At 40.3% G+C, this 25,007-nt stretch overlaps 1 protein-coding gene across 3 annotated transcripts; it reads left to right on the top strand.

Annotated features, from left to right (window-relative positions):
• The first annotated feature begins 998 nt into the window (after positions 1-998).
• Positions 999-20,712, top strand: LOC148644056 (uncharacterized). Of its 3 annotated transcripts, none has more exons than XM_088615195.1 (10): positions 999-1,113; positions 3,221-3,402; positions 3,640-3,690; positions 4,389-4,472; positions 7,077-7,148; positions 14,751-14,900; positions 15,453-15,566; positions 16,207-16,275; positions 16,928-16,990; positions 19,578-20,712. In XM_088615195.1, the coding sequence occupies exons 2-9, from the start codon at positions 3,390-3,392 to the stop codon at positions 16,987-16,989; spliced, it is 615 nt and encodes a 204-aa protein (XP_088471321.1). In that variant the 5' UTR covers positions 999-1,113; positions 3,221-3,389; the 3' UTR covers position 16,990; positions 19,578-20,712. The 3 variants fall into 3 exon arrangements, with proteins under 3 accessions (XP_088471321.1, XP_088471320.1, XP_088471322.1); XM_088615194.1 differs by having other exon boundaries at positions 3,218-3,402; XM_088615196.1 differs by having other exon boundaries at positions 1,001-1,113; positions 3,218-3,402; positions 15,456-15,566.
• The last annotated feature ends 4,295 nt before the right edge of the window (positions 20,713-25,007 follow it).

The following is a 25,007-nucleotide window of genomic DNA, read 5'->3' as shown; positions in this document are numbered from 1 at the left end:
AACCACTTTAACACCTAAAAATAAAAAAATAAGGTCAAGCCTTGTTCTTTATCTCCTACAGTATATAAGAGACACCTTGTGTGGAATGAAAAACAATCCCTTACATATCGAACTCCTTCATGATGGTAATTCTTGGTACGTCTGTGTTTCCACTTGTTGCAGATGTGAAAACCCACATGTCGAACTTTATTGCCATATGTAACCAGTACTGGTACAATGGAATTCTTAATTACAGAAAGTCTCTCAATTGTAAAACAAGTGTAAAAAACTAAACAAAATGCAAACAGTGCATCAAGACAATATACAAACAAACAATAGACAATGTGTAAGTAAACATGTAGACAGTTTGAATGTAAACAATACTGATGTGTAAACATTGACTGGAGATGTGCAATAGATAAGTAATCATAAAGAGGTAGATGGTGATGGTGTAGGTGTGGTCCGAGGGGGATGGCTAAATGTGTTCGCCAGTCTCACTGCTTGTGGACAGTAGCTATTGAAGAATCTAGTGGTAAGTGTCCGTATGCTCTTATATCTCTTGCCTGAGGGCAGTGGGGTGAAGAGGTCATGCCCGGGGTGGTGACTGTCCTCTGTGATGGCCAGAATTCTACCACGGCAGCGGTCCTCATAGAGCTGTTTAATCTCGTTGAGACCGCACCTGATGATCTTCTGGGCCATATTGACCATTCTCTGCAGTGCCTTTCTTTCTCGCGAAGAGGTGTTGCCATACCACACGGTGATCCCGTTGGTGAGGATGCTCTTGATGGTTCAGCAGTAGAAGTTCACCAACACATGTATTGGCATCCCCCATCGCTAGAAATAAAGGAACTACCGTTAAGAAACCTTTAATGCTTTTATTTCAAGAGGCCAATGAGCAAGTTTCATTCACAGGGCAGGGAAACTACTGAAACCATTGTCTCAGTTCTTCAGGAAAAAAGTGTAACGAAATATTCCCGGTGGACGATTTTTCATTTCCAAAGCTCAGGCCGTCCTGCAGGTGGGTGCCATTCGGTCCACTGCGCCTGCGCTCTTTCGCGCAGAGCTGTGCTGACGCGTAGTGACCGTGAGCGGCCGGTGCGACTTTTCGGAGTTGCAGGTTCGCGGCCGTAACGGGTAAGATTGTATTCATCCCCGGTTGTTTTTGTTTTATGTAATATCGTTGTACTATGTTATACCTTTTGTATAAATAATCAGCTTACCTGCGTCGGACAGCATGTTTACGTTGCACGCCATACAGCGCTCATGAAGGTATGCTCATTTGTTTGACGCGTGTGTTTTGAGGGCAAGCCTGGACCCGGCTAGTGCATAGCGTTTCAAACATATTTAATAAAGATAATTTCATCTCTCCGGGCAGCGATAGCAAATACTATGATAATATTGCATGCTCACCTCACAGACGTAATGTCCGTTTTTCAGTGAAATGCGAGTGCAACAGCGGTAAGAGTTCGCGTATTAAAAGTTCGCATATGACTTTACGTGCTTCAGGGTTTTGGACCATAATATAATTCAAGTACATGAATGTTCTCTTAGGTTCAGCATTATGCGTGATTTACTGTATGGTTAAAAAGTTTGTTTTAACGAGATAACAGCTTTGCTGCTGTGAAGACGATTGCATCTTAAGGAGATAACGTATCACTGCCGATGGGACTCTTCATCAATGGGTCGCTGTTGCCTCTGGCTGAAGGTTCTAGAAACGCGAAGTTGCTCAAGTCTCCCGTCTCTTGTCTCCAGAAGACACAAACTGCTCTGTCTAAACCAAAGCTTGAAAGTACGTCTTGGGGAAGCCTTAAGGTGCCATCTATCAGATTTTGAAAAAAAAAACCCCGACAAAAAAACGTTCTGCAACTCCTTTAAATACTTGAGTATGCCTGGGTCAGAAGCGTTTAAAAGCGCAGCTAAACGCCAAGCTGGAAAAGCCACTACAAGACCTGATGACTTCTTACTTCTGCGGGCAGCTGGGTTAGGTGACAGATATTGTTTTAGACCCGACCCCAACGGTTTCGTGAAAAACGACAAAATACCTTAGATAGCATAACGATTCTAAGTTATTTTGTAACGTGAAGCTGCAGCAGCAGTCTACAGTTTAAGTTAATGATAACTCGAGCAGTCAGATGTATCCCTAGAAAAGTATAATCTGAAAGGAGGAGAAACCGTTACTTTGCACGCATTTGCATTGTAGTAGTACAATAGTCACAACTGTGTCGTTTCGGAATCGTTGTGAAAATTCACCCCTGCTGCTATAAAGGAGTTGCCTACTCATTCATTGTGTAAGTGGTGTTTTTTCATTGTGAAGCAGTTAAGGTAGACACGTCGAGCAGTGATAGATTCGGCTTGTTTTTCGTGGTGCGTTTGAGAAAAGCAATCGTCTTTAAGCTACAATGCAGTGATATCTCTTTAAAACACGATATTTTTTTTTTCCTCCAAGGCGCTTTACACGGCAATTGTAGTTTTCAACAGGATTATTCCCTAATAATCCCTAAAACGACACGAAAAAAGTGAACTCTAAAGGTTGGAACCATGGCTCTACATTCTCAGCTGTTTTCACAGTTAATGCAACGTTGAACATCTAAGCAATTAGAAACACCTGTCAGCCATTTGTCCCAAATGAAGGATGGAGCACGACGAATGACATTGTGGCTAAATATGGATGGAAAATAAAACTCGAAAACAAAAGTTCTAATGCTTTTGCCTCTTCATCTTTTGATCTGAAATACAGATTTAATCAGTACACAGCAAAAATGACAAATTTCCCTTTAGCCTCCTAATATTTATGCTCTTCACTGGATGTGTAAAGGACAGCAATGTACAGTAGCTCAGTGGTTAGAGTTCAGTATTTGTGACTATAGGGTTGTAGGTTGAAATCCCAGCTAAAGAGACTGTCGTAAACTTGAGAAAGATACTTCAACCCCCCCCAAAAATGAGTTTCAATTCAATTCAACTTTATTGTCATTAAACTTACACAGGTGCATAGTATAATGAAAAGTGTTTCTCATTAGTCACTCAGGTGCAGTATATAAATAGGACAGAAGATAAGACAATAGACAGTTACACAATAGCAATAACAGTAACATGTAATAACATAACATGAATAACATGTAATCAAGTAAGTGAGTTGAAATGCAAGTCACTTTGGATAAAAGCACCAGACAGATAACTAAATGTAAAATGTAGTGATCTTTTCTCAAGAATCCTGCATATATTACATTGTGTTCTGCAGCAGGTGGGCGAATCAGGTCCAGTCTGGATGGGAGCTCACCAGATTCTCTCGCACCCAAGGAAGTGAACCCCCTCCCTAGACGTGTGCTGCTCAGGCCTGCAACACTACTCTCCACCTGACCATACTGCCCTTCTTGTTGTGGGAGGACGGACTGTGTCTCGGGAGGCGGAGAATGGACCCCATAGGTAATGCGGATTCTCAAACAGAGGCTTTACAGGTTAACGATACGTCTCGTTCTTCCCACTCTTGATCGGGAAAAGGGAGAAATGCCACACTAAAGGTTTTATGAGGAAGTCACACGTGAAAGCAGTAAGCGGTTTGAGTGCAGAGGCGCTGAACTTGCGAGATGACAAAACCGTTTGTAAGTTTTACTGGTTCCGCGGTTCCCGAAATTAATTCCTGTTCTGTCTTGTGTTTTTCAGAAGAGCCAGGCACTGTGAGTGAAACACCTAAGAAAGGGTCGAAAAGCAAAGGTATGTCCATTTTTTACTTTTTTACAATGTAATTCATTTTTTTTTAACTTCAAAGAGAATTCTAAGGGCTCAGTGATGTACAGTAGAAACAGGAATTTGAATGCATGCTTATGGTTCTGCCATCAAATGCTACAGTATACCGTATAACTGGTGTTTCTGAAAAAAATTCATATATGATTGTTTTTTTTCCTAATTGTAGGTTGGCAAGTTAATGTGGTGACACTTTTGTGCTATGAAATTTAACTACAACCATAAAAGATTATACAAATCCTGTTTAAGGTGTTGTTAATTGATAGTGTTTGGGGACTTTTAAGATATTTTGCATAAGTAAATCAATTAATGAAGCAAAACTGATCACTGAGAGTGCTTTCATACACAATTGTTTCTGGGAGACTAGGAGAGGCAGTGGTGTGAAGTAGTGTATAGGGCTTTTGTCTGTAGACCAGAGGGAAATGGGCCCAAATTCTGAATGTTGTGCTTTTATTCTACCGTTGAGAAAGGTATCTCAATCCATTTGCTCCAGAAAACATTCTGGTTATATGAATACTGTAGGTCTCCATGGTTGAGGAAAAAAAGGATTTGTAATGAAATAATATAAATGAAGAGAATCTGGCAACTGATATATCTGCTTAAATCAAACGTTTAAAAATATAAGTCATGGTAGCTGTTCAAACAAACTGCTTTATTGTCTGTTTCAGCTACGTTCACCTGTGACATCTGTGGAAAATCTTACAAGTATCTCAGAAGTTACGTGAAGCACCAAGAAGAGCATAAAATAAGAGGTTCTGTTTTTTCCCACTTTCACTTTTTTATGTGGTCTGAATTCCGTCAAAACGTGAGACACCTGTATATAAATCCAATATTTGCTGGTTGCATTGTCATTGCATTGTAACAAACAGGAAGTCATTATTGAAGTGGCATTGCTGGTATTTGTCATAGTCTGTGGACCCAGTTTTCGGTTTAATCCAAGTTTACGTTCTACTTTTCTATTCACAAAATAACACGTTTATTGTTTGCGATGATGAAGAAAGAAAAGAATTAAGTAGTCAATTATATGTTGTTTGATTAATTGTGCCGCTTTCTGCTTTATGTTTGCTCATTCTAATTGCGGAGAGATTAGAGAGAGCAAAGCTGTCCTTTCTCATCCATTTGCACCAGTGAAGACAAAAGCAGCTTCACGCCTACATCAAAGTTTGCCTTTGTTCTTTGTCTCTGCAAATGTGCTGTAAGCAGACTCAGTCCAAAGCATGTTGATTGTCCCATACTAAGACAGTCTTCCCTTTTAAATTAGGTCAGACCTTTTCCTTCTCAGGTTTTGTTCAAGTGGGATAGGATCACACTTGAAGCAGTAAAATACATTGAATAAACACTATGTGCCCTGCTCTGCACTTGTTGCTTGCTGGTATAGGCTCTGTCTCCCTCGCATTGCTGAATTGGATGAAGTGGTTTGAAAATGGATGGGAGATTAATACAGGAGAGTGGCAAAATACTGTATGCCTTCACGCATATATTCTTCAAATTGATCTTGGTGCTTGTGATTGCCGGCCCTCTAAAAAAGGATTGTTTTAATGTTTGTTTTTTTTACAGGACCTGAAAGGGTTAGATTTTGATCTTCGAGCTTGGAACAAGCTTTGAACCTTTCGTATTTGCATGGTGTTCTGGTAACATTGTAAGAACTACTTGATATATTTTAGAAGCAGAGTATTGTGCAGAAAACAGACGTCACAGTTCTTTCAGGTAATTCTGCCACTAAACATCCCCAGCACTGCTCTGGATAGTCCCATGAGCACAGCAGGCTTGGTGCCCAGCCAGTGTACTTTTGTACGGAAACTTCCATGAGAGCAATACAAAGATACTTTCATTTACATGTATATCTTTCAGAACATCTGAATGTACATACTGTACACTTGCACAGACGCACTAAGCCACATCTGTTTCCACATCGGAGTCCTGTTTCGAATCAAAGGTTTAATAAAAAGCTTTTTTCTGTTCCGGTGTTTTTTCCGAAATGAAGCATTGATGTGTATGGTGTGTATTAAAACGGTATGGGCGCAGAGGAAGCCCAGCACTATGTGATGACCGGATTGTGCCGCAAATAAGCTAATTGTTTAAAATGCTGTTTTTTTAATAGCATGTTTGAATGACAGAGGAGGACATTGAACTTTTATTCTGAATGAAATGCCAAAGCTTTAATTACTGGGCAGTGTTTGAGCTTAATTTTGTACAAAATGTACAGTCATTGTTGTAAGTAGACTCCTGTATATGCAGTGCTACAGTAGCATCTATGCAGTGTTTGTGCCTGGGGTGCTAATGTGTATTGCATTGCAGTATATATACTTATCACATTACATTGAAATTTCCATTTGCCCTTTGGTGTTTTATCTGGGAATTGAATTTTCTTGCTTTTCTGAGTTATGTATCATGTTCCGTCCTCATAGTGAAGATTTCGTTTGGACTACAGTGCCACCTATTGGCAGGTAGTGCCTATAGGAGGAAAACAATCTCTTTCTGGCCTTACCTCAGGCCTATTGTACAGCAATTATTATTGTAAATATTCTAATAATAACCCAGATTGCATGCCAACTCTTCCCCCCAGTGGTAACATCTGAACTGTGTCCACCAAAACCGTTTACAACCACAACCTGGTTTTCCCTGGAGATCTCCGATCCATGTATTGACCAGATCTGTCCAATGCAGTGTGATAACACTACTGTAAATATAACAAATATTACTCAGTGTATTACAAATCATGTTTAGTACAGCAATGGGATGGGTGTCGTGTGAAGCACATTTGATGTTTACAGTGTGAAAACACCTTTTTGCTGTTTGTGTCTATATGTGGTACTTAATAAAGGTTGCTCTAGTCTCAAGGCCTAGAGACTAGGAGTCTACTGCTAATCACGTTATGTTCATTGTGTGCTTAAACATTAATATTTATTTTTTTTTAATAATCTGGAATCTATTGTGGTACCTAGAGGGTTTTCAAAGCAGGCACTAAGGTATAGAATTCCTACCATGCTGAAGTTCTAGAACACAACTTGAGAAAACCAAATATTAAATAGATCTTCACCCACCAGCACCCATGTAAACCTTAAAGATCCAAAGGTAAATTATTCAAAGGGATTATTTTTTTCACGGCATTTGAATTTCTTTTAAGGGTTGGTGTATTTAGTGGTGGACTTAGAGAAGTCTTCATGGGTTTAAACAGGTTGTTAATATTGTTCCCGATTCAATGTCTTCCCAACCCATTCTGCTCTAAGTACTTGAGGCTGCTGTTGAGAGCTTGGTGGCACAGATGAGAACAGCATGGAAATGTATATTTGAAACATTTTTCTGTATCCCACATTCTTATTCATGCTGTAGACAATTAACGTGTTTGTCTTTAGGAAGCGCATCAGACAAGCCAGGAGCACAGTCAACACCCGCCAGAATTCCAGTGGTGAAAAGTGGAAAGCGAGGTGAGACTTTTTCTCTGTTTATAAATAAAGGTCCTTAGGATATTTTTTCACCTAATCTAAACCAGAAGAATGCAGTGGTGTTCTAAAGGCAGTAAATTCACACCTGCAAACATAACAGTATCACAAACCCAAAGTATGGTGAGGCTTTGTCTCAGTGACACTAACCGGTAACTAGGTCATAATATGGATAAACTAGGGCAGAAGTCAAATTTTATAGAATCGGGTCACGTTTTATGCAATTCCACTTTTGTAGCTCAAAGTAGAAAAAAAATCCTCCATCGAGTTTTGTGGCTGCCACATCTTGATGTAATCTTTCATAATTATGAAATTATATTGTTGCTGCAGCATGAAATGAAAAAAATGTGGTTCCTTTACAAGCCAATATATAATTCAGGTTGTGAAAGTTTTTTCTTTTGGTCTTATTGGCCCCGAACAAATTGAACACAAGCCTAGAAAAAAACAAAACATTAGGTCTTGTTTGGCAACAGACTCCACATACTGTACAGTTGTCAAAATTTATATTTTGCACACAGAAGATATATTCCCCCATTCCTCATCATCCCCTCTCTGTGGTACTGCTCTCCAGTTTCTTACCTCTGGTTACCTAAAATAAAAATAATAATTCCTTACACTTATATAGCGATATTTTCTGGACACTCCACTCAAAGCGCTTCACAGGTAATGGGGATCCCCTCCCCCACCACCAGTGTGCAGCCCCACCTGGATGATGCGACGGCAGCCATAGTGCGCCAGAACTCTCACCACACATCAGATCTCAGTGGGGAGGAGAACAGAGTGATGAAGCAAAATTCAGGGGGAAATTTGACCGGGATACTGGGGTAACACCACTTCTTTTTTCAAAAAATGTTCTGGGATTTTTAATGACCACAGAGAGTCAGGACCCCGGTTTTATGTCTCATCTGAAGGTAGCGCCTTTTTACAGCATAGTGTCCCCGTCACTATACTGGGGCATTAGGACCCACACAGACCGCATGGTGAGCGCTCCCTGCTGGCCCCACTAACACCTCTTCCAGCAGCAACCTTAGTTTTTCCCAGGAGGTCTCCCATCCAGGTACTGACCAGGCTCACACCTGTGTAGCTTCGGTGGGCTGCCAGTTGTGAGTTACCGGGTGATATGGCTGCTAGTACTGTCAAATACAACGGAGCTGCCTCCAACAAGGCACTGACGTCAGCAGCACTACAGGCCTCTGACTGTCCTCCTTGCTGGCACCATGGATTCTAGCAGTCAAAGGTTCCATCTGCTTGCTATCGGAACAGGTCAGGACCCAGTGAAGCCAGAATTTCCAGCCTTGAAACCAAGTAACACCATCTTTAGCTACAATGAGACCTGCCAGCCAGACCTGTTTCTGCCCCTGTTAGAGGCCCTTGTGAGTCATTTTCTGGCAAGAGTACTAAACGTGAATATTGTCAAACTGTTTCCATAACCTCTGGACACACTCAAAAAGAGTAACTATGTGCCCACAGTGCCCCTTGGAGAGAGTTCAAACAGGGGGCATGAAAGTGTCTTCATAATATTACGTCTAAAAGGGGTCAGATTCACTGTCGAGGAAATGTTTTTCTTTTTTGAGGCCGAATTTGTATTATCCTAAACATTATTCCAGGAAATGGCCTCACCCAACTTTCATATCCCTGTTCCAAACAGTAATGGCCTGTAACAAGCCTGTAACTGAAATCCATAAATAGTAGAGGACTGTTGCTTGGAGAGGAAATGGGGAATAGGCCTAGTTTATTACTTTCTGTTGACATCCTAGACCCCACAGAAAAGGAAAACTCGCCAATAAAGAGCAGGGGGGAGGCAAAAAATTAAAGGGGGTCTGTGGCATGAGCTTCAGTATCAGGCAGAGATGTTAAATCCCTGATTGTGTATATCCTCACCAGAATAGATATCCCAAAAGGCACACACATGAAACTTAAAAGCTATAAATATTTCATCCAGGGCAGTTTTGCTCTTGGTGTTATTTTTTTTTCTTAATGATTGAATTTTGTTGTCATCTTCATTCCTGCATGTGTAGTTTCTTTAACCTTGTCAAGTTCAATAACTGAAACCTGTGTACTTCTGAACAGGCCTGTTGTTAGTTCATAATGACATAAACAGAATTTTGAAGATTTCACAGTCAGTTCTCCTCCAAATACGCTGAATAGCGCTGAAGACAGTTTCATGCAGATATCAGTTGTTTCTCCGTCAAAAATTAAAATTATGAGCCTGTACTCTTTTTAGGAGTGACAGATTTTATCTCGCTTTCATATAAGTCCAAAACTGCTCCGGCCATTTTCCCAATACAGAATTGTGCTGCTTTTGCTGAGAGACCAGTGAAAGGATGTCTAGCTACTGTGTCTCAGATTGTGCTCCACATCCAGCCAGTTTCTCTCATTGAGAAAGTGTGTATGTTGTTGGAGAGGGCAGTAGGAACCTCAGAGCTGTCAGTGAGCAAAGGACAAGATTAGATCACTTTATTGGCCATATACAATTTCTTGTATTAGGAATTTGTCTTTTGGCAGACCCCAACTTGCTCTCCGTGAGACACACAGACAGGGAGAGAAGCTTGGGGTCAGAGCGCAGGGTCAGCCATTTATACGGCGCCCCTGGAGCAGTTGGGGTTAAGGGCCCAGGGCCCCAACAGAGTAGGATGTCTCTGCTGGCCGTGGGATTCAAACCGGCAACCTTTTAACCGCAGTCCTTAGCCACAGAGCCACCGCACTGCCCACAGTCCGTTAGTCTCTTTTCTTACTGAAATTCAGTGGCCCATTATTCTCTTTTGATGCATGTACTGATCTGATCGGTGAGGGCCTGGTTTGCAGATGGATTACTAATTTATTTGTAGCCCCTGCTTAGTGCTGGCAAATATTTTCCCAATTTGTCATGAAGGCCTTGTAGGTGCACTTTGAAAACTTCACAATTTGATACCTGTCTGTCTCTTATTTGACCAAAAGAGTTATAAAACTCGAGTTCTCCAAGATCAAGGTACACCATAGTTTAGTGTTGTACTTTGTTCTGTTTCATTCTCGTTTTTTGGTTGTTGTTATAGTTTTGAATTAGATAATTGTTTTGTGCTTTAATTTAACTAAACATTTTTTTGCTATGCTTATGTCTGTAATTAAGAAAGCAGTGAACTGAACTTCAGCTTCAATGTAAGAAACGTGTTCAATTATTCACCTTGTAATTCAAAAATAGCTTTATTTGTATTGTCACCTCTGTTTTGTACCTTGCCAGCTTTTAGATTGTATATCTTGCTCCACAGTACCAGATTTCAGCCAATGAGCCATATTAGCTTCTGCTTGTTGTTTTCCTCTAAAGAGGTTCAAACTAGAATATCCTGGGAGGTGTTAGTCAGTTTCAAAAATGTGAAATTAAAAATGAAAAAAGAATGTATCAGTCGAGGAGGTATGCAGGAAACGGGGAACAGATCTGGGTGTTCACAGTCAACTACAGGGTATTTCAAAGGGAGTGCTCCCTCAACTGGTTAATTGAGCAGATAGAAATCATGTCCACATCATATCCAGTCTGCCCTTCCATTATGTTTCTATATTGCCAGTAACCGTAACACGTTATTGAAGGCTGAAATATACATGCATTAACTGGTCCCCATTATGCATGCAGTATGCTTTGCAGAAAAGTGTACAGCATGTTAATGTAATAGTGAAATGACACATAAATAGGAGGTTCTTCCCACAGACATAACATTAACTTAAACCAAGGAGAGTGGTTCTTGATTAGCGTCAGGAATGAGCAGACACGCCTAAAGACCCCTCTCCATCCGTATTAAACGACCTCAGTAGAGAAAGAAATTTAGAACACTTATGCTCAATTTCAAAACCCAGACTTACAGTACAAAACCATCACACTGTTCAAAATTAACTGCTATTTTATAATGATGCAGTCCCACTCACTATAAAAGCTGAGTACCTTAAATGTTTTTTTTTACCCCAGTGCAGGAAACATTAACATTGTTTTTAAATAAAACAATGTTTTATTCTTTACTAGAACAAAGTGGAGCCTCTCCATTGTGCCTGCTGTTAGAAAATTATGTGAAAGGGCAGGACTTACTTGGCATATACCTGAATTGTTCCCACATAAGTTAGAAATATAACGTCTGGTGTGTTAGAGGTACAGTTTGTAAACGTGGAAATGACCTTCAGAATGCGGCTAACTGTTTGAGAATGAAAAAAAGTTATTTGGTGGGACAGCATAGTGGCACAGTGGTTAATTGGGCCCTGGGTTCAATTCCAAACCTAGGGTGCAAACTGCCTGTATTTTCTCCCCATGTGTGTGTGGGTTTCCTCCAGGTGCTACGATTTTCTTGCTTAGTCTGAAGACGTACAGGGTAGTTTAATTGGCTTATGTCAAAATTAGTCCTGATGTAAGTGTCTGTGTTTGTCTACCCTGCAATGGACTGGCGTCCCATCCAGGGTGTATCCTCCCTTGCACCTGCAGCTTGCTAAGATCAGACTCTAGTTCCCCCTTGACCCTGGATGGGATGAAGCAGTCAGAAAATGGATAGAAGACATTCTTCAGTTGTTGAATGGAGCATATTGTTGGTGTGTGCTCTCACTCATAAAGGCCCAGCTGAGGGGTTTTGAGTGTATGTTTAACTCTCTAGAAGCCATGTGAACCACACTGCACTCACCTACAGCACGTTTACTAACTGGCTTTGCTCTAACAGTGCACCAGCTGAGCTGGAATGGCTTAATCCAGATGGTAAAAACAAAGTCTTATTTGAAACTTTAACCAGGGTTATACATTTACTTGATTTCTACCTTAACTCATTTTTGCATTAAATAGTGAAAGTAAAATACTATTCATGTGTGAAACAAAAGGTATAAACTGTTTTTTTTTCTGTTCCAACTTTCATTCTGTGCATCAGCCCACAGACTACATGGAGAACCGTCATGACCGCTGGTCTTGAGAGCGCAACAGATATGGACATTGCACTTGAAGGACCTTGCTCACACACACTCTTTTCCAGTTCTGTTCTCATGGATCATATTCTTACAGTTCAACAGATTTCTCCCATCAGGAAGTTACAGATTGTTTTGGGTTAGGGAGAGATTTCTCAAGTGCTTGTTGATTTTTGTTTTCTGGCAAAAACGTTCAGATATCCTGTTAAACATCACATTTTGCAGGTGCGCACGTCTTTCCACTGCTTTCATTAAGAAACATGTTTAGGGCATCCCTTTCTGAAGCCATTGTGATGCAGGGTAAGACGATGTGAGGGGTCATGGCGATGGAGTTTGTGTTTTGTTAAATATTTCTTGGACAAATTGTTTTTGTTTTTTGTCAGGCCGTAACCAGCTGGCTTATCGATGCTCTTACCCATCATATTGAAGGTAATATGCATCAGAAATCAGCTATAGGCATTTGTTTAGAACTATTTGTTGGCAACAGGTACAGTAGTTTAAGGCTTTGGGTAGTATGGAATGGTAGTATGAAAAATTCCATTATTATTTGACCAGCAGCCATATCACCCTGTAACTCACAACTGACAACCCACTGAAGCTCACCAGGTATGAGCCTGGTCAATACCTGGATGGGAGACCGCCTGGGAAAAACTAAGAATGCTGCTGGAAGAGGTGTTAGTGGGGCCAGTAGGTGGAGCTCACCTTGTGGTCTCTGCGGGTCCTCATGTCCCAGTATAGTGACGGGGACCTACACTGTAAACAGGCGCCGTCCTTCGGATGAGATAAAACTGAGGTCCTGACTCTCTGTGGTCATTAAAAATCCTTGTGTGTTTTTCGAAAAGAATAGGGGTGTAAAATCCTGAATCCCAGGACGTTTCTCAAAAAGAGTAGGGGTGTCACTCCGGCATCCTAGCCAAATTTCCCATTGGCCTTTACCAATCATGGCCTCCTAATAATCCCCATCTATGAACTGGCTTCATCACTCTGTTCTCCTCCCCACTGAGAGCTGGTGTGTGGGGAGTGTGCTTTCGCACTATGGCTGCCGTCGCATCTTGCCATGGTGGTGGAGGGGAGTCCCCATTACCTGTAAAGTGCTTAGATTGGAGTGTCCAGCAATTCTTCTTCTTCTGCTTCTTCTGCTTCTTCTTCTTCTGCTTCATCTTCCTACTGGTTCTCATTGTGATGCAAACAGTATGCATTGCATGGATGGTACATTTAAGATTTGTTTTTGAGGGGGCATCAGCAGAGTGTGCCTGAATCATAAGAAAAGTGGGCTTATTCCAAATCAAGCCCTAAACACCGACAACATTAGTGAATAATCAAGCTAAGAAAGATTTGGACTTCAGGGTGTTTGTACCAAATTGCCATTAAATTCTGTAGTTTTCTTTACCTACTGTATGAGGGAGGCTTCCATGTTATAAGCTGCGTCTTGCAAACCTGAAACTGAGAGAAGTGTCAGGAAATGTACACACTCTTTGAGTCACAGAACACGTAAGAAGAAATTTAAATTGCTTGATGCAGCTGTTTTTGCTGCCTTTTATGGGTTTATGTTTACCCTCACGTAGAACTATTTAGCAGGTGGGGTGCCGACCTGGGTTAAATAAACCCAGCTGGTTCCTTTGAGCCCCAGCTGTTTTTTATAACGGGTGGAGGCAACAAAGCTGCTGGAGACTGTGATATTGACATACAGTGTGGTGAGGAGGCAAGGTTAGGCTGGATGCTAAGTCATGTAGACAATTTAGACATGTAATACAGGAAGGACAGCAGTCTGCTCCGTGGTTTTGACTTCTGGCATGCGAGGTAGGTGCATTACCTCACCTCTGGAGTCTGGAGCTTTTTCTCGACTAGGTGACCTTTGGGGCACCTAAGCTGTAGTTCAGTCATTATCCACTAGGTGTCCCTGTATCCACTCTTAAGCTCTGGAATCAGTGGAGTCGACACTGGAGCTGTGATAAATTTGGAAAATGAGAATATGGCGATGTTAAAAGAGCTGAAAACATCACTGAAGGATCTACAAGTTTAAGAAATTAGGCTCTCTCTCATCAGCACCTGAGAACGGTCTTTAACTATAATAGTGAGTTGAGAGTCATGAAGTAAGTCTATGAAATTAATGACACATTTGAGGAATTAAATGCCTACCAAGCCTTGGCATGGCAGATACGCAGCACAACGGACTGTCTTTGTTAAAGCCTTCAATGAAAAAAGAAATAATTTCAGTCAACCATGCAGAGTACACATGCAGTTTGGAGCTGGAGAACCTCTTGTTAGATTCTAGAAACTTCATCTATTTGCTGTGTTGTGTTGTCTATTACTGTATATCGCAGATATTGTCCAGACTGCAGGTTTCAACCCTCTCTCCAAGCAAGCACCATAACTGATTGAGCTGCTCGTGAGCCCCATGAATGTTTCCGTTTGTTTGTTTTTTCTCATTCCGGTAGATTTTAATAAAGAATAGTAGTGCCCACAATATCAAACAAGCCTGCATGGAGGATACAAGAAATCGAAAGACTATCACAATTTCATTTTTGCTTTAATTAGTATACCCTGCAGAAAAAAGACTGCCTTAAGGTCAAAACACTAGACCTGTGGATGCTACCTCGCGTGTCTCCTCATGACCTCATCTCCTCCTTTTTGTTGCTTTAATTTTACTAGAAATATCCCTTTTCTGTTTATTTCCTGTCCAAGGTCTCAAGAGCCAGCCATGTGCTAAGCAGTCCAGAGAAAGCAAGAAAGAATATAGAAACACCGTCAAGCCCAGCAAGATTAATTATCACGAACGTGCCAGTGGATCATCTGAAATGCCCACATCTGGCCTTGCCATCACACATCACACAGGTGGGTGTTGCTCTAAAATAAAAGCCCACCCTGAATGGAAAGCACTTTGGGATCTCTGGGGTAAAAAGTACATTTTCATCAACATCGTTTTCATTATTGAATCTATTGTACTGGCTGTTTGGAAGTCTAGTGTGATAATGTAATAAACAATTTGTTCAGGAGAGATTCTCATATTCCATGTTATACAAGCAGTTACTCTAAAAACGTTTCGCTTGCAGTTTGTACTTGGTAACAAAGGTTCCCAATCGAAGGTACATCCGTTTTTGAATTCCTGTTTTCCTTTTGACTCCTAATTCAAAGTAAGCTGTGCTTAGCCCTGTATTGGCCGCTCCTGCAATTTATTGCACTAGGGATAGTTACTTGGCAAAGAGGGGTTTGAAAAGTCTTACAGGGACCTGTTACCTTTAACCTTTGATCCATCCAATGTAAAAAAAATATCTTATAATATTATAAAATGTGTTGTAAGGTCTTTCAAGGGGTACTTGTTAAATTGCTCACACTGTTAAAAATTGCATACAGAATGCTGCATCACTAACATTAAAACATCCTCAGCAGAAAATGTACAGATGAAAGAGGTGGAGATTGAAGCAGCTGCAAGTTGTAGCAACAGCCTAGTTAATACCTCTTACACTGATGGCGATGAGAACGCTGAGCCCATCGAGTCTGGTGAGTGAGAACTGCATTTCCAAATTTTGGAAGACTCTTGAGTGGCTTTTTTTTTTCCTTTTCCTTTTGCACTTTCCTTTCTTACTGAGCTTTTGTAAGCTTTTCCTCATTCCAAACCTCAACATTTTGTTCAAGATTCACAAGTCAACAGAAAAGTTTGCCGTATCCTAGCAGAGTAGTTTTTAACCTTTTGTATCCAAAGCATCATTTCAAACCACAAATAACTTGCATACAAGTGTTGGGGTGGGTTCCTTATGTCGTTGCAAATGGGTTTAATCCGTCATTAACCATTTTGAAAGATTATGCTGTCTACATTATTTAAATTGATGATTAAATGAGAAGTTGTGACAGCTTTTGGTAGAAGGGGAATATGGCTGTGGAAAAGAGAGAGTTGTTTGGTATGGATGGGAAAAACATAATTTCAAAACTAGAGCCGTTTACCATTGTGCACAGACCTGTATAAGCACGGTATCCACAACACAGGGTGAAAACCACTGTCCTAGAACATACTTTGTACTGGGGCATTGCTTGGATACACACTCACATTTTCCATGTGAGTGTGTATTTTATTTCTTTCTAAATCCCTTAACCTATCTGTATTAACAGTCTACCTAAATAGTGACAGGTTGTCTCTTTTCAGATGGCATGATTAAGATAACGAAAGTATGGTCTCTAGCCATATCCCAGGCGGAGTTCTTGCGGATGTTAGGTATGTAAAGAATATTTCACCAATGAATACCCAAAAATCCCTGCCCTATCAAATACAAATATGCAGTGTTAATGAAAAATGGAGACCAAATTATACATAGAAAGTTAGCCAGAGGTCTGTTACAAAGTAATCTAAGCCAGAACACTACAGTATATAACGAGCAATGTATGAGTGTATTTATATTTTGCACTGCTGTGGTTTATGGCAATAAAACTCCTTCAAGTAGAGTATATCTAAGATTAGTTATTAGCATTATTGCTGAGAGCTGTAGAAGCTCCTGATGTTTATAATGTATGCGGCACAATCTTTATAACTCTCAACTCTATTTTCAGCTGAATTGCTGAAGGCTAAAAAGCACATTCTGCAGTCAATGTAACTGCTGCAATATTGTGAGTGTTGGAAGTGTAATTTAGAAACAGTAGTGACAAGTTAATGACAGGGAGTCACACTCACAGTAGTTTTGAGAATCCTTTCGAAGCCCCATACACATAGTAATGGCTTCACTTATGTTCTTAGTTGTAGTTTTAACATGTCTCAGTGCTCCTAGCATTGCTGGGGTGGGAGAACAACAGCTGCGGTGAAAATGTGGGCATTGTTGGGGTCTATTCTTTTAAACCCCATCTGAAATGTTTGTTCTCTTCCTATATTACAGAAGCAGAAGAGAAAGAGCTGGCAGATCTGTGTTCTGAAAGCACAGGAGACAATGAGCTCTAAGGTATTGCATCTGCTGGCTGAAAAGCCATTAGACAAAATACATTGTGTAATGTATATTGGCCAATGAAATTAGTGGATCTGTACTTAAGGTGGCTTCCACATCTCAAATTAAATAAGAACACAGCAATAGAGATTGGATAATGCCTTGCTTAAAGGTTTCTTAAGATGTTCCACAGTAATTGCCATAGTATTGCACAGAGACAAGTTGTATTTGTCATAATGGCATTTACAGAAAACACAAGGGCCACATTTGTTCACACCTCTGTCCATTCCTTTAAACAATATCCATCAAAAACTAATCTACAACAACAGTCCGCTCCTTGGAAGTGTAGACAAAGTCTGTTAATGTTAATGTGGTACTCTTTAAAATAAAGAAACAGACTAACCACAGTAGTGTCACAGGTTCAGCAGATAGCTAATAACAGACAATTAATTTCATGTTTTATATACGCTTATGTGTTCTGAGGTATGCCATTTATAACTATGTACTGTTCAGTATAATGAAATTGCCATGCAGTCAGAACAGGACAGAGAACAATTTGGGGGGGGGGTAGACTGTTGATAGTGATTCTTTGCAGAGTCGATGTTGGTGGTAACTTAGTGTCTTCTGCACCTATCTAGCAAATGGAGGTCTTCTGGTCATCAGATGTCTTAATAAGTGAAGACCTTAGAAAGCAGACTTAAGTTACTAATACGCGCTCATCTTCCAGAGTAAGAACAAGCAGGGTAAATACTGACACCTGCTTTTTTTTGCGAGCAAAGTTCATGCCATAGACTCAAAGCTTCTGTCTGTGCTCGCTTTTGTAAGAATCCCTCTTAGATTCCAGCTCTTGATGTAAGATCTGCTGATTTAGGGCCTCTTACTCTTGACGAAGACCATCAAGAGTATTCGGAGCAGATTTTGTTTGTGATTCTGCTGTATGAAGGGTGGCTGGGGGTCATGGGGCTTATTGTATTTCTCCACTTCAACAATAAGCAAGTGTTTCATCTGTGAAATGATTCTTGAAAATACAGTGACTTGACCCATAACCTCATCACCTGGTCACCCACTTCACCGCAGGATGCTGAATGAAAGCACATGTCCAGTCCAGTGGCTGTTAATCTCTCCAGCACCTCTGTCGGCAGTTAGTGAGTCGTTGGAACGTGGCTCATGAAATGGTTTAATATAAAATAATAATTCCTTTCACTTATATAGCGCTTTTCTGGACACTCCACTCAAAGCGCTTCACAGGTAATGGGGACTCCCCTCCACCACCACCAATGTGCAGCTCCACCTGGATGATACAGCAGCAGCCAGAGAGCGCCATTACACTCACCACGAACCAGTTCTCAGAGTGATTAAGCCAGTTCATAGATGGGGATTATTAGGAGGCCATGATTTGTAAAGGCCAATGGGTAACACCCCTACTCTTTTCAAGAAACTTTCTGGGATTTTTAATGACCACAGAGAGCCGGGACCTCAGTTTTATCTCATCCGAAGGACGGCACCTTTTTACAGTGTAGGTCCCCGTCACTATTCTGGGACATTAGGACCCACAGAGACCACAAGGTGAGCTCCACCTACTGGCCCCACTAACACCTCTTCCAGCAGCAGCCTTAGTTTTTCCCAGGAGGTCTCCCATCCAGGTACTGACCAGGCTCATACCTGCTGAGCTTCAGTGGGTTGTCAGTTGTGAGTTACAGGGTGATATTAGCTGCTGGCCAATATCTGCACCGAAGGACGATGTATGCCGATGCTCCACTTCATGCAGAGCCTTCCACATTGCTGTGCTGACACATTACACACACTGCCAGTGCAGATGGCTGCATTGGCTACAGGGGGCATGTGATAGGAGTGGAAGGCACGCGTCGTATACATGCAAAATAGACTTCTTGAACTGAAATGATTCTTGCTCCGATTTTCACAGGGAAAACATATGGGAATCCAGGCTTGACACTTCATTGATTACTTGACCCATGATGAAAAGTTATTTAGCTATAAATAAATATTAATACTTATGTGTTAATATATTTATATAAATAGAACCTCGGGCTGCGATCATGTGAGCTGCATTTATTGTGATGACTTACGGTATGTGAGAATACAGTTTTCGTAATGGGACATCATCATGTTGGGCCATCCGACATATATGATAATATGAACTGTTGTCCGTTATTTGCACAAACGTGGTCTTCCAAGCCTGGATGAAGACCTGAAAAGTAGGTTTCATTAGTTTCACCCCCTCTCCAGACTCTTTTCCTGCCGGCCGTGTCGTGAACCAGAGTGGGTTCTTAGAAGATCTTCCTTAAATCAGAAAGAAGGCAGCATCCCCCCAAAAACAGTAACAATAGGAAGACATTTGAAAATTTGTACTCTTTGATTTGTGCGTTGTATCTTAAGGTGGAACTTTTGAATTAAATTTTGTGAAAAAAAACATTCAGTAGAGCATTTCAGACATAAAAGGAGCAATATTTTTTTTTTGTCGTAGATAAGCATGCAGTGTTCCAGTGATTCAACTGTCCAAAGCAACATGAACCCAGACTGTTAATAACCTTCCTTAAATTATTATTATTATTTTCATGCCTGCTTTGTTTTTCTCCCCCTACAGTATTTTTTTTACCACTAGTCGTCACTTGGGAACGCAAGTCAGTCAGTCAACAATTTGGAGTCAGTCAACAATTTGGACTCCCTCCTCATCTTGATCCATTTTGGCTTTTGCGGAAGCACTTGGCTTTTTAATGTAAAGCACATAGAACGCCCCTTTGCCTTGTGTAATAAATAAGAAATGAAGGCTTCTTTTGCTGGATTTGAACTTTTTAAGATTTTTACTTCAGTTGTGCTTTTTTGTCAACGGCAGAGTGAAGCATGTTGCTTCAGTAATGTTTCAGTGAGGTACCTCGGTGAAATTTAAGAGGTGGTTTGGTTTTAATAGTGACATACAGTACTGTAAATGTGTTTTTGAGAATGATTGCAAATGTAAGCATTTAGGAATTCATGTTTGATTGTTCACAGTCCAGTTTAAATAAAATTTAAAACTGTATAATGAAAATAGTCTTAATCACTGACTTGATATGGTCAGGAAAGACTGAAGTTACATTCCAAAAATAATCCAGTTTTAAATGCATTTTATAATCTCGCTTTTATTGGATTTATGTAATACACCCATCCGTCTTTTTACGAATTTTCTTTTTATGAAACTTCAGTACTACAAAGCATGTGAACTGTTACCCACATTTTGAATAACGAAAGTCAACTTCCAAACTAAGTGATGTGAAGAAAAAAGTCAAAACCTCCTCCAAATGCAGAGTGAAGAGGAAGACGACATCCGTTTGATTTTGAGTGTGCACATCACATTTCCACCTAGCGAGAGCTAGGACAGAGCCTATGGAGTGGCATGAGAGACGTGTGTGGTAAAGTTCACTGTGTTTTGTTTCGTGCATTAGTCATGTAAATGGAAGAAAATTTCCAGTTTGTAAGAAATATTTCAAGGATCACAGTTGTCATGTTCCGCAGGTTAGATAAATGTTGCCTTTTCTTTTCTTTTGAGGTTGTCTATATAGTATGTTTTCGGAACATTGCCTTTTGATACAAATCATATCATTTTAAGGACATAATGGACACAATATATTGGACTACTTGGTAATTGAGTAGAAAATTTATTTTTGTTGGTCGCAGCATAGTTTTAGTAAGGTACAGTAAGTGTTGGGGCTTGTATTCAATTAAAGTTTCATTGCCTAATCATCTATTTGTATTTGATATTTACTGAATTCACTTTTTTTTTTTACTCATTCACAATAAAAAAAAAAACTTCTCATATGGAGTTACAGTATCTGGAAGGTAGCAGACTTTTTCACTACTTCAGTACTTGGTAGTAGTTGCTGTACATTCTGCTTTAATGGAGTTTGTAGTTTCTTTTCTGTTTTCTTGTAGCATTTTTGAAAGCTCCCACTTATTGTTGGGTTCTGGGACCATACTATAGGATTCCTCTGGTTTATTTCCCTGGACTAAGAAAATACTAGCATACAGTATAAAGCCTCCCTGAAGCAGTCTCGGTAGTGGGACTGTAGAGAGAGATCACTTTATTGGCTATTTACCATTTCTTGTATTAGGAATTTGTGTTTTTGCCTACCCTAGCTTGCTCTCCATGAGACACACAGGGAGAGAAGCTTGGGGTCAGAGCGCAGGGTCAGCCATTTATACGGTGCCCCTGGAGCAGTTGGGGTTAAGGGCCTTGCTCAGGAGCCCAACGGAGTTGGATTCCTCTGCAAGCCGCGGGATACGAACCACCAACCTTCCAGCCACAGGCGCAGATCCTTAGCCGCAGAGACACTCGCTATTTTGAGTTGTGTTCTCATTATACAGTGGACTGTGCACTTTTGAAAGGCTGTAGAACGGGGTGTTAGGAGGCACTGGCAAGGTCAGACAGGGTGGTACATGAAGCATGACCTAAATCCTAAGTGTAATAGCATTATTTAAGAGTGTAGTGTTCAGGTGCCATGATCATTTTCTAGAGCCCCTGAAAGTGCAATAATAGAGTTCAGTCAGACTTGCATAACAAACTGCTTTGGTAACTGGGCATAATGCATTGCGAAACTAGTCTGTGTTGCACAACCCCACTGCCGTGCCACACACACAAGTGTTTTGTTATAAAATGATGTAAGAGACTTATAAAATAGTATGTTTTTCATGAAGTACTACCAAAATATTCCTGAAAAGGGGATTATATTCACTATCTTTAGGGGAGTTTGGTAAACCACATTAGTAATATGGTCTTGTGGGATAAAATAAAACCTTTTCATAATGTATATGATTGCAAAAGGCACATTTTCTGTTGGTCCTTTTATCTAGAGCCACAATAGCATACTAGGCTTGAGATATTCATACAGCTCTTTTTCAAATAATTTCTTTAAAATTAAGCCCGTCTGCCTTCTTTATCCTTATTTTCAGATCCCACTCAAGAGTGGAACCTTTTAAAAGTTGCAACGTTTCCCATTGGATGCTGAAAAATGTTCATATTTTAACTTGACCCTCTTCAGGTCCATTTTCCAAGTGGCTTGGGAAGACATCACTACAGTGTTGAGTTTCTGTGACCGGTAAAACAAAGAAAAACAGTCTTACTGTAGCTATTTGTGCACGACTCCTGCTCAGTCAACGTAGTACTCATCGATGAGTTCCCTGCAGTTTCTTAATTGCCATGCAAACTATGACATGGATAGATCTCAGTAGTCATAGTTTAAAATGTGCATATATACGATTATACCACAGGAAGTATTAAAATATATTTTGACTTAATAGTCTCATCTTTCAGAAGCCTCAGAATGGCCTAGTGAACCTAAAGATAAAATGGATGTAAAACAATTAATTGCATTGAATAGCTTTTTTGCCAGAGAAGAAGGACCTGTCTAAAGGAGTTCAATTTTGTTCCCTAACGGCTTCCAGAAAATACCCAGCGCTGAAGGCATGCAAGGTATGACTAAGGCAACAGGGTGAGAAATATGAAAGGGAAAATGCAAAAAAGCGCAATAGTTCATTGGAGTGTCCCCAAAGCAAGAGGGCAGATGAAAAATTGAATGATACAGATCCTTTGAAAAAGAAAGCTTACTGTACTTGAGCTCTTTGAATAGTTTTATACCTTAGGGGCTTAGTCTGCTTGGTGTGGCAAACTGCGATCTTCACTTACTATGGGATATACTGTACAGTTTGACCGCAGCAGGAAAAAAAAAAAAAGCCCTGAACCTCTTGTTACAATACTATCATAGGTGGGCAAAATGAATGCCAAATGTAAATTGGTGGCTTGTGAATTTTATAAGAATATGCACGGCTGGCCAAAATTGTAAACATTTGGGTGGTCGCAATCACTATGGCATTCCAGTTCCCCGAATGGTATAGGTCAGCTGCATGAACTCATGAGCTTAATCACAAACAAAGTACCTGAGTGCTTCAAGATGACTGGGGAGAAATAGCGAATATCTGAAGGTCAGATACTGAGATCGGTCAGTCTGTCATTTGTACCTCTTTTTTCTTTTCACTCTTTCTTAGACAAACGGCTTATCCTACTATGTACTTTGTTCATTTGTTCCTTCCTTGATAAAGAATGAATTATATTACTATAACGAAGTAATGTTTGTGTTAATGTCATCGTGACGTTTGTTTGCCTTGTGTTGTAGTGGTGTGGCTTGTTAAAGCTGGGGTTAAACAGTGCACTGGATGTTGTTTTATTGTTGGGTTTTCTAAACTTTTGTGGGGTTTTTTGGACTGAGGTGAAGATGAGCACGAGGTTTAGGAAGCAAGAATTGGATTATCAGCTTCTGTCTTTGTATCTAAAAGCACTGATCGATGAGGGTGCACACCATTCTTAATAAAGAATTAATCGAGAGGTGAATGACTGTCATTTTTTGTTGTTGTAAGGAAGGGTAGTGTTCAAATTTTACGGTATCCTTAAAATCTATTTACAGTGTTGCATGAGCACATATTATTTCTGTACAATGTTTAAATATAAATATAGTGCTGTGTTAAAAACATAAAACTGAATTGATTTTTACGATTTTTACATTTACGTTACGTAAAAACACTGTATACACTGTTTTGGAATACAGTGCAACATTAAATAGTCCCTTGTTTGTGTGTGGCCTCATCAGTCTTACTTTAGTTGGGTGATTTTGTCATTACGTCAGCATAGTGGATAAGTGAAGTATGGTATTAACGATGAACAATAAATAGTATATCAGCAATGAATAAAGAATAAACTGCAGAGTATGGCTGCATGTTGTGCTAAATAATATATATGATTTTACAATTGTACAGGAAACTGGACCCAAAAAGTCACTCCTTGCAAGTGTAAAGAGTTAGTCCACAGAGCACTGTTACATAAAGCTTCTAACTACAGAAATGTGGAGTAGTGTTTAGGGATTTGGTCAGGGAAATGCATTTTGGGGTGAGACACTATGTCTGGATGGCTGACTGCTCATTGAAAGGAGTTGTCCCACTTGAATGGGACCGAGCTTCTCTGAACCAGTAATTAGCACTCAGAGAGTGAAATTCCACAAGATGGGAAGAACTTGGTGTGATATGCTCTGTGTGGAATTGGCCACATTTCTCTTCTAATCGTGGGGCTTATGAGAGTTTCCAGGAGAAATAGGCACCAGCCTGTGTCTAGAGTCCAGCTCGACTGGAGAGGGTGGATGAAAGCTATACTCTGAGGATTGGGGTCACATTTGTAAAGCATTGAGTCAGTAGTGTCAATTGAACTAATGGGAAGGAGGTGTTGGGGTCTGATGGAGCTAGGCAGTGCTCTTCTTGTACAGTACATGAGAGAGAACAGAGGCTATATGACGCAGATTGAGCCTTGATTGTTCTCAATATCAGAAGTTAGACAGGCAGGCTGTCTTTGAATGTGTGATAGGAAGGAAAACCTCAAACTGTTTAACCATGTTCAACACACTAGTGTCTCCTTGAGTTAAAGTGACAATTTTAGTGAATAGTGCAAAGGGCTGCCATGGAGAGATTGGGTTGATCTAAGTGACAGATTATGGAAGAGTAGGAGATGCAGGGCAGCATGGAGTGTATTTAAATAATCTAGTGATAAATGAAGATGCACAGCGAAGAGTTTATGGGAAGCTGTAGAGACTTGCATTACAAGAACCAAGAGAATAAAAACTTTCAAGAATGAAGGGCTCACCATTAGATCTAGGATCCTTTGGGATCAGAAAGACAAGAAAGACAAGGACCAACCTCTCAAATACTAAGAACTAAAGTGACATGCTGGTAATGTTGCAATTATGGTGGGGTGTGTTTGAGTACCAGTGTCATCACACACTGATTTTTGTACCCTTGAATATGATATGTCACTCAGACTGCTTCAATAAAATACCCTGCTGTATAAATGGATACAAATAAAATTTGTTTTACACAGAAAATCAGCCAAATATATTAATTAACGGAAAACATCTCATACAGAATGATTCTCTTGCTATATTTGCATTTATGAACAACCAGTCTTAGTGGAAATCATGTTTAAAAATATCTACATTAGGTTCTT

The sequence above is a fragment of the Lepisosteus platostomus genome, chromosome 21 (assembly GCF_059453375.1).
Source record: "Lepisosteus platostomus isolate fLepPlt1 chromosome 21, fLepPlt1.hap1, whole genome shotgun sequence".
NCBI lineage: Eukaryota > Metazoa > Chordata > Actinopteri > Semionotiformes > Lepisosteidae > Lepisosteus > Lepisosteus platostomus.
Note: the sequence above shows the minus strand (reverse complement) of the source record. Positions and strands in the feature narration are given on the sequence as shown.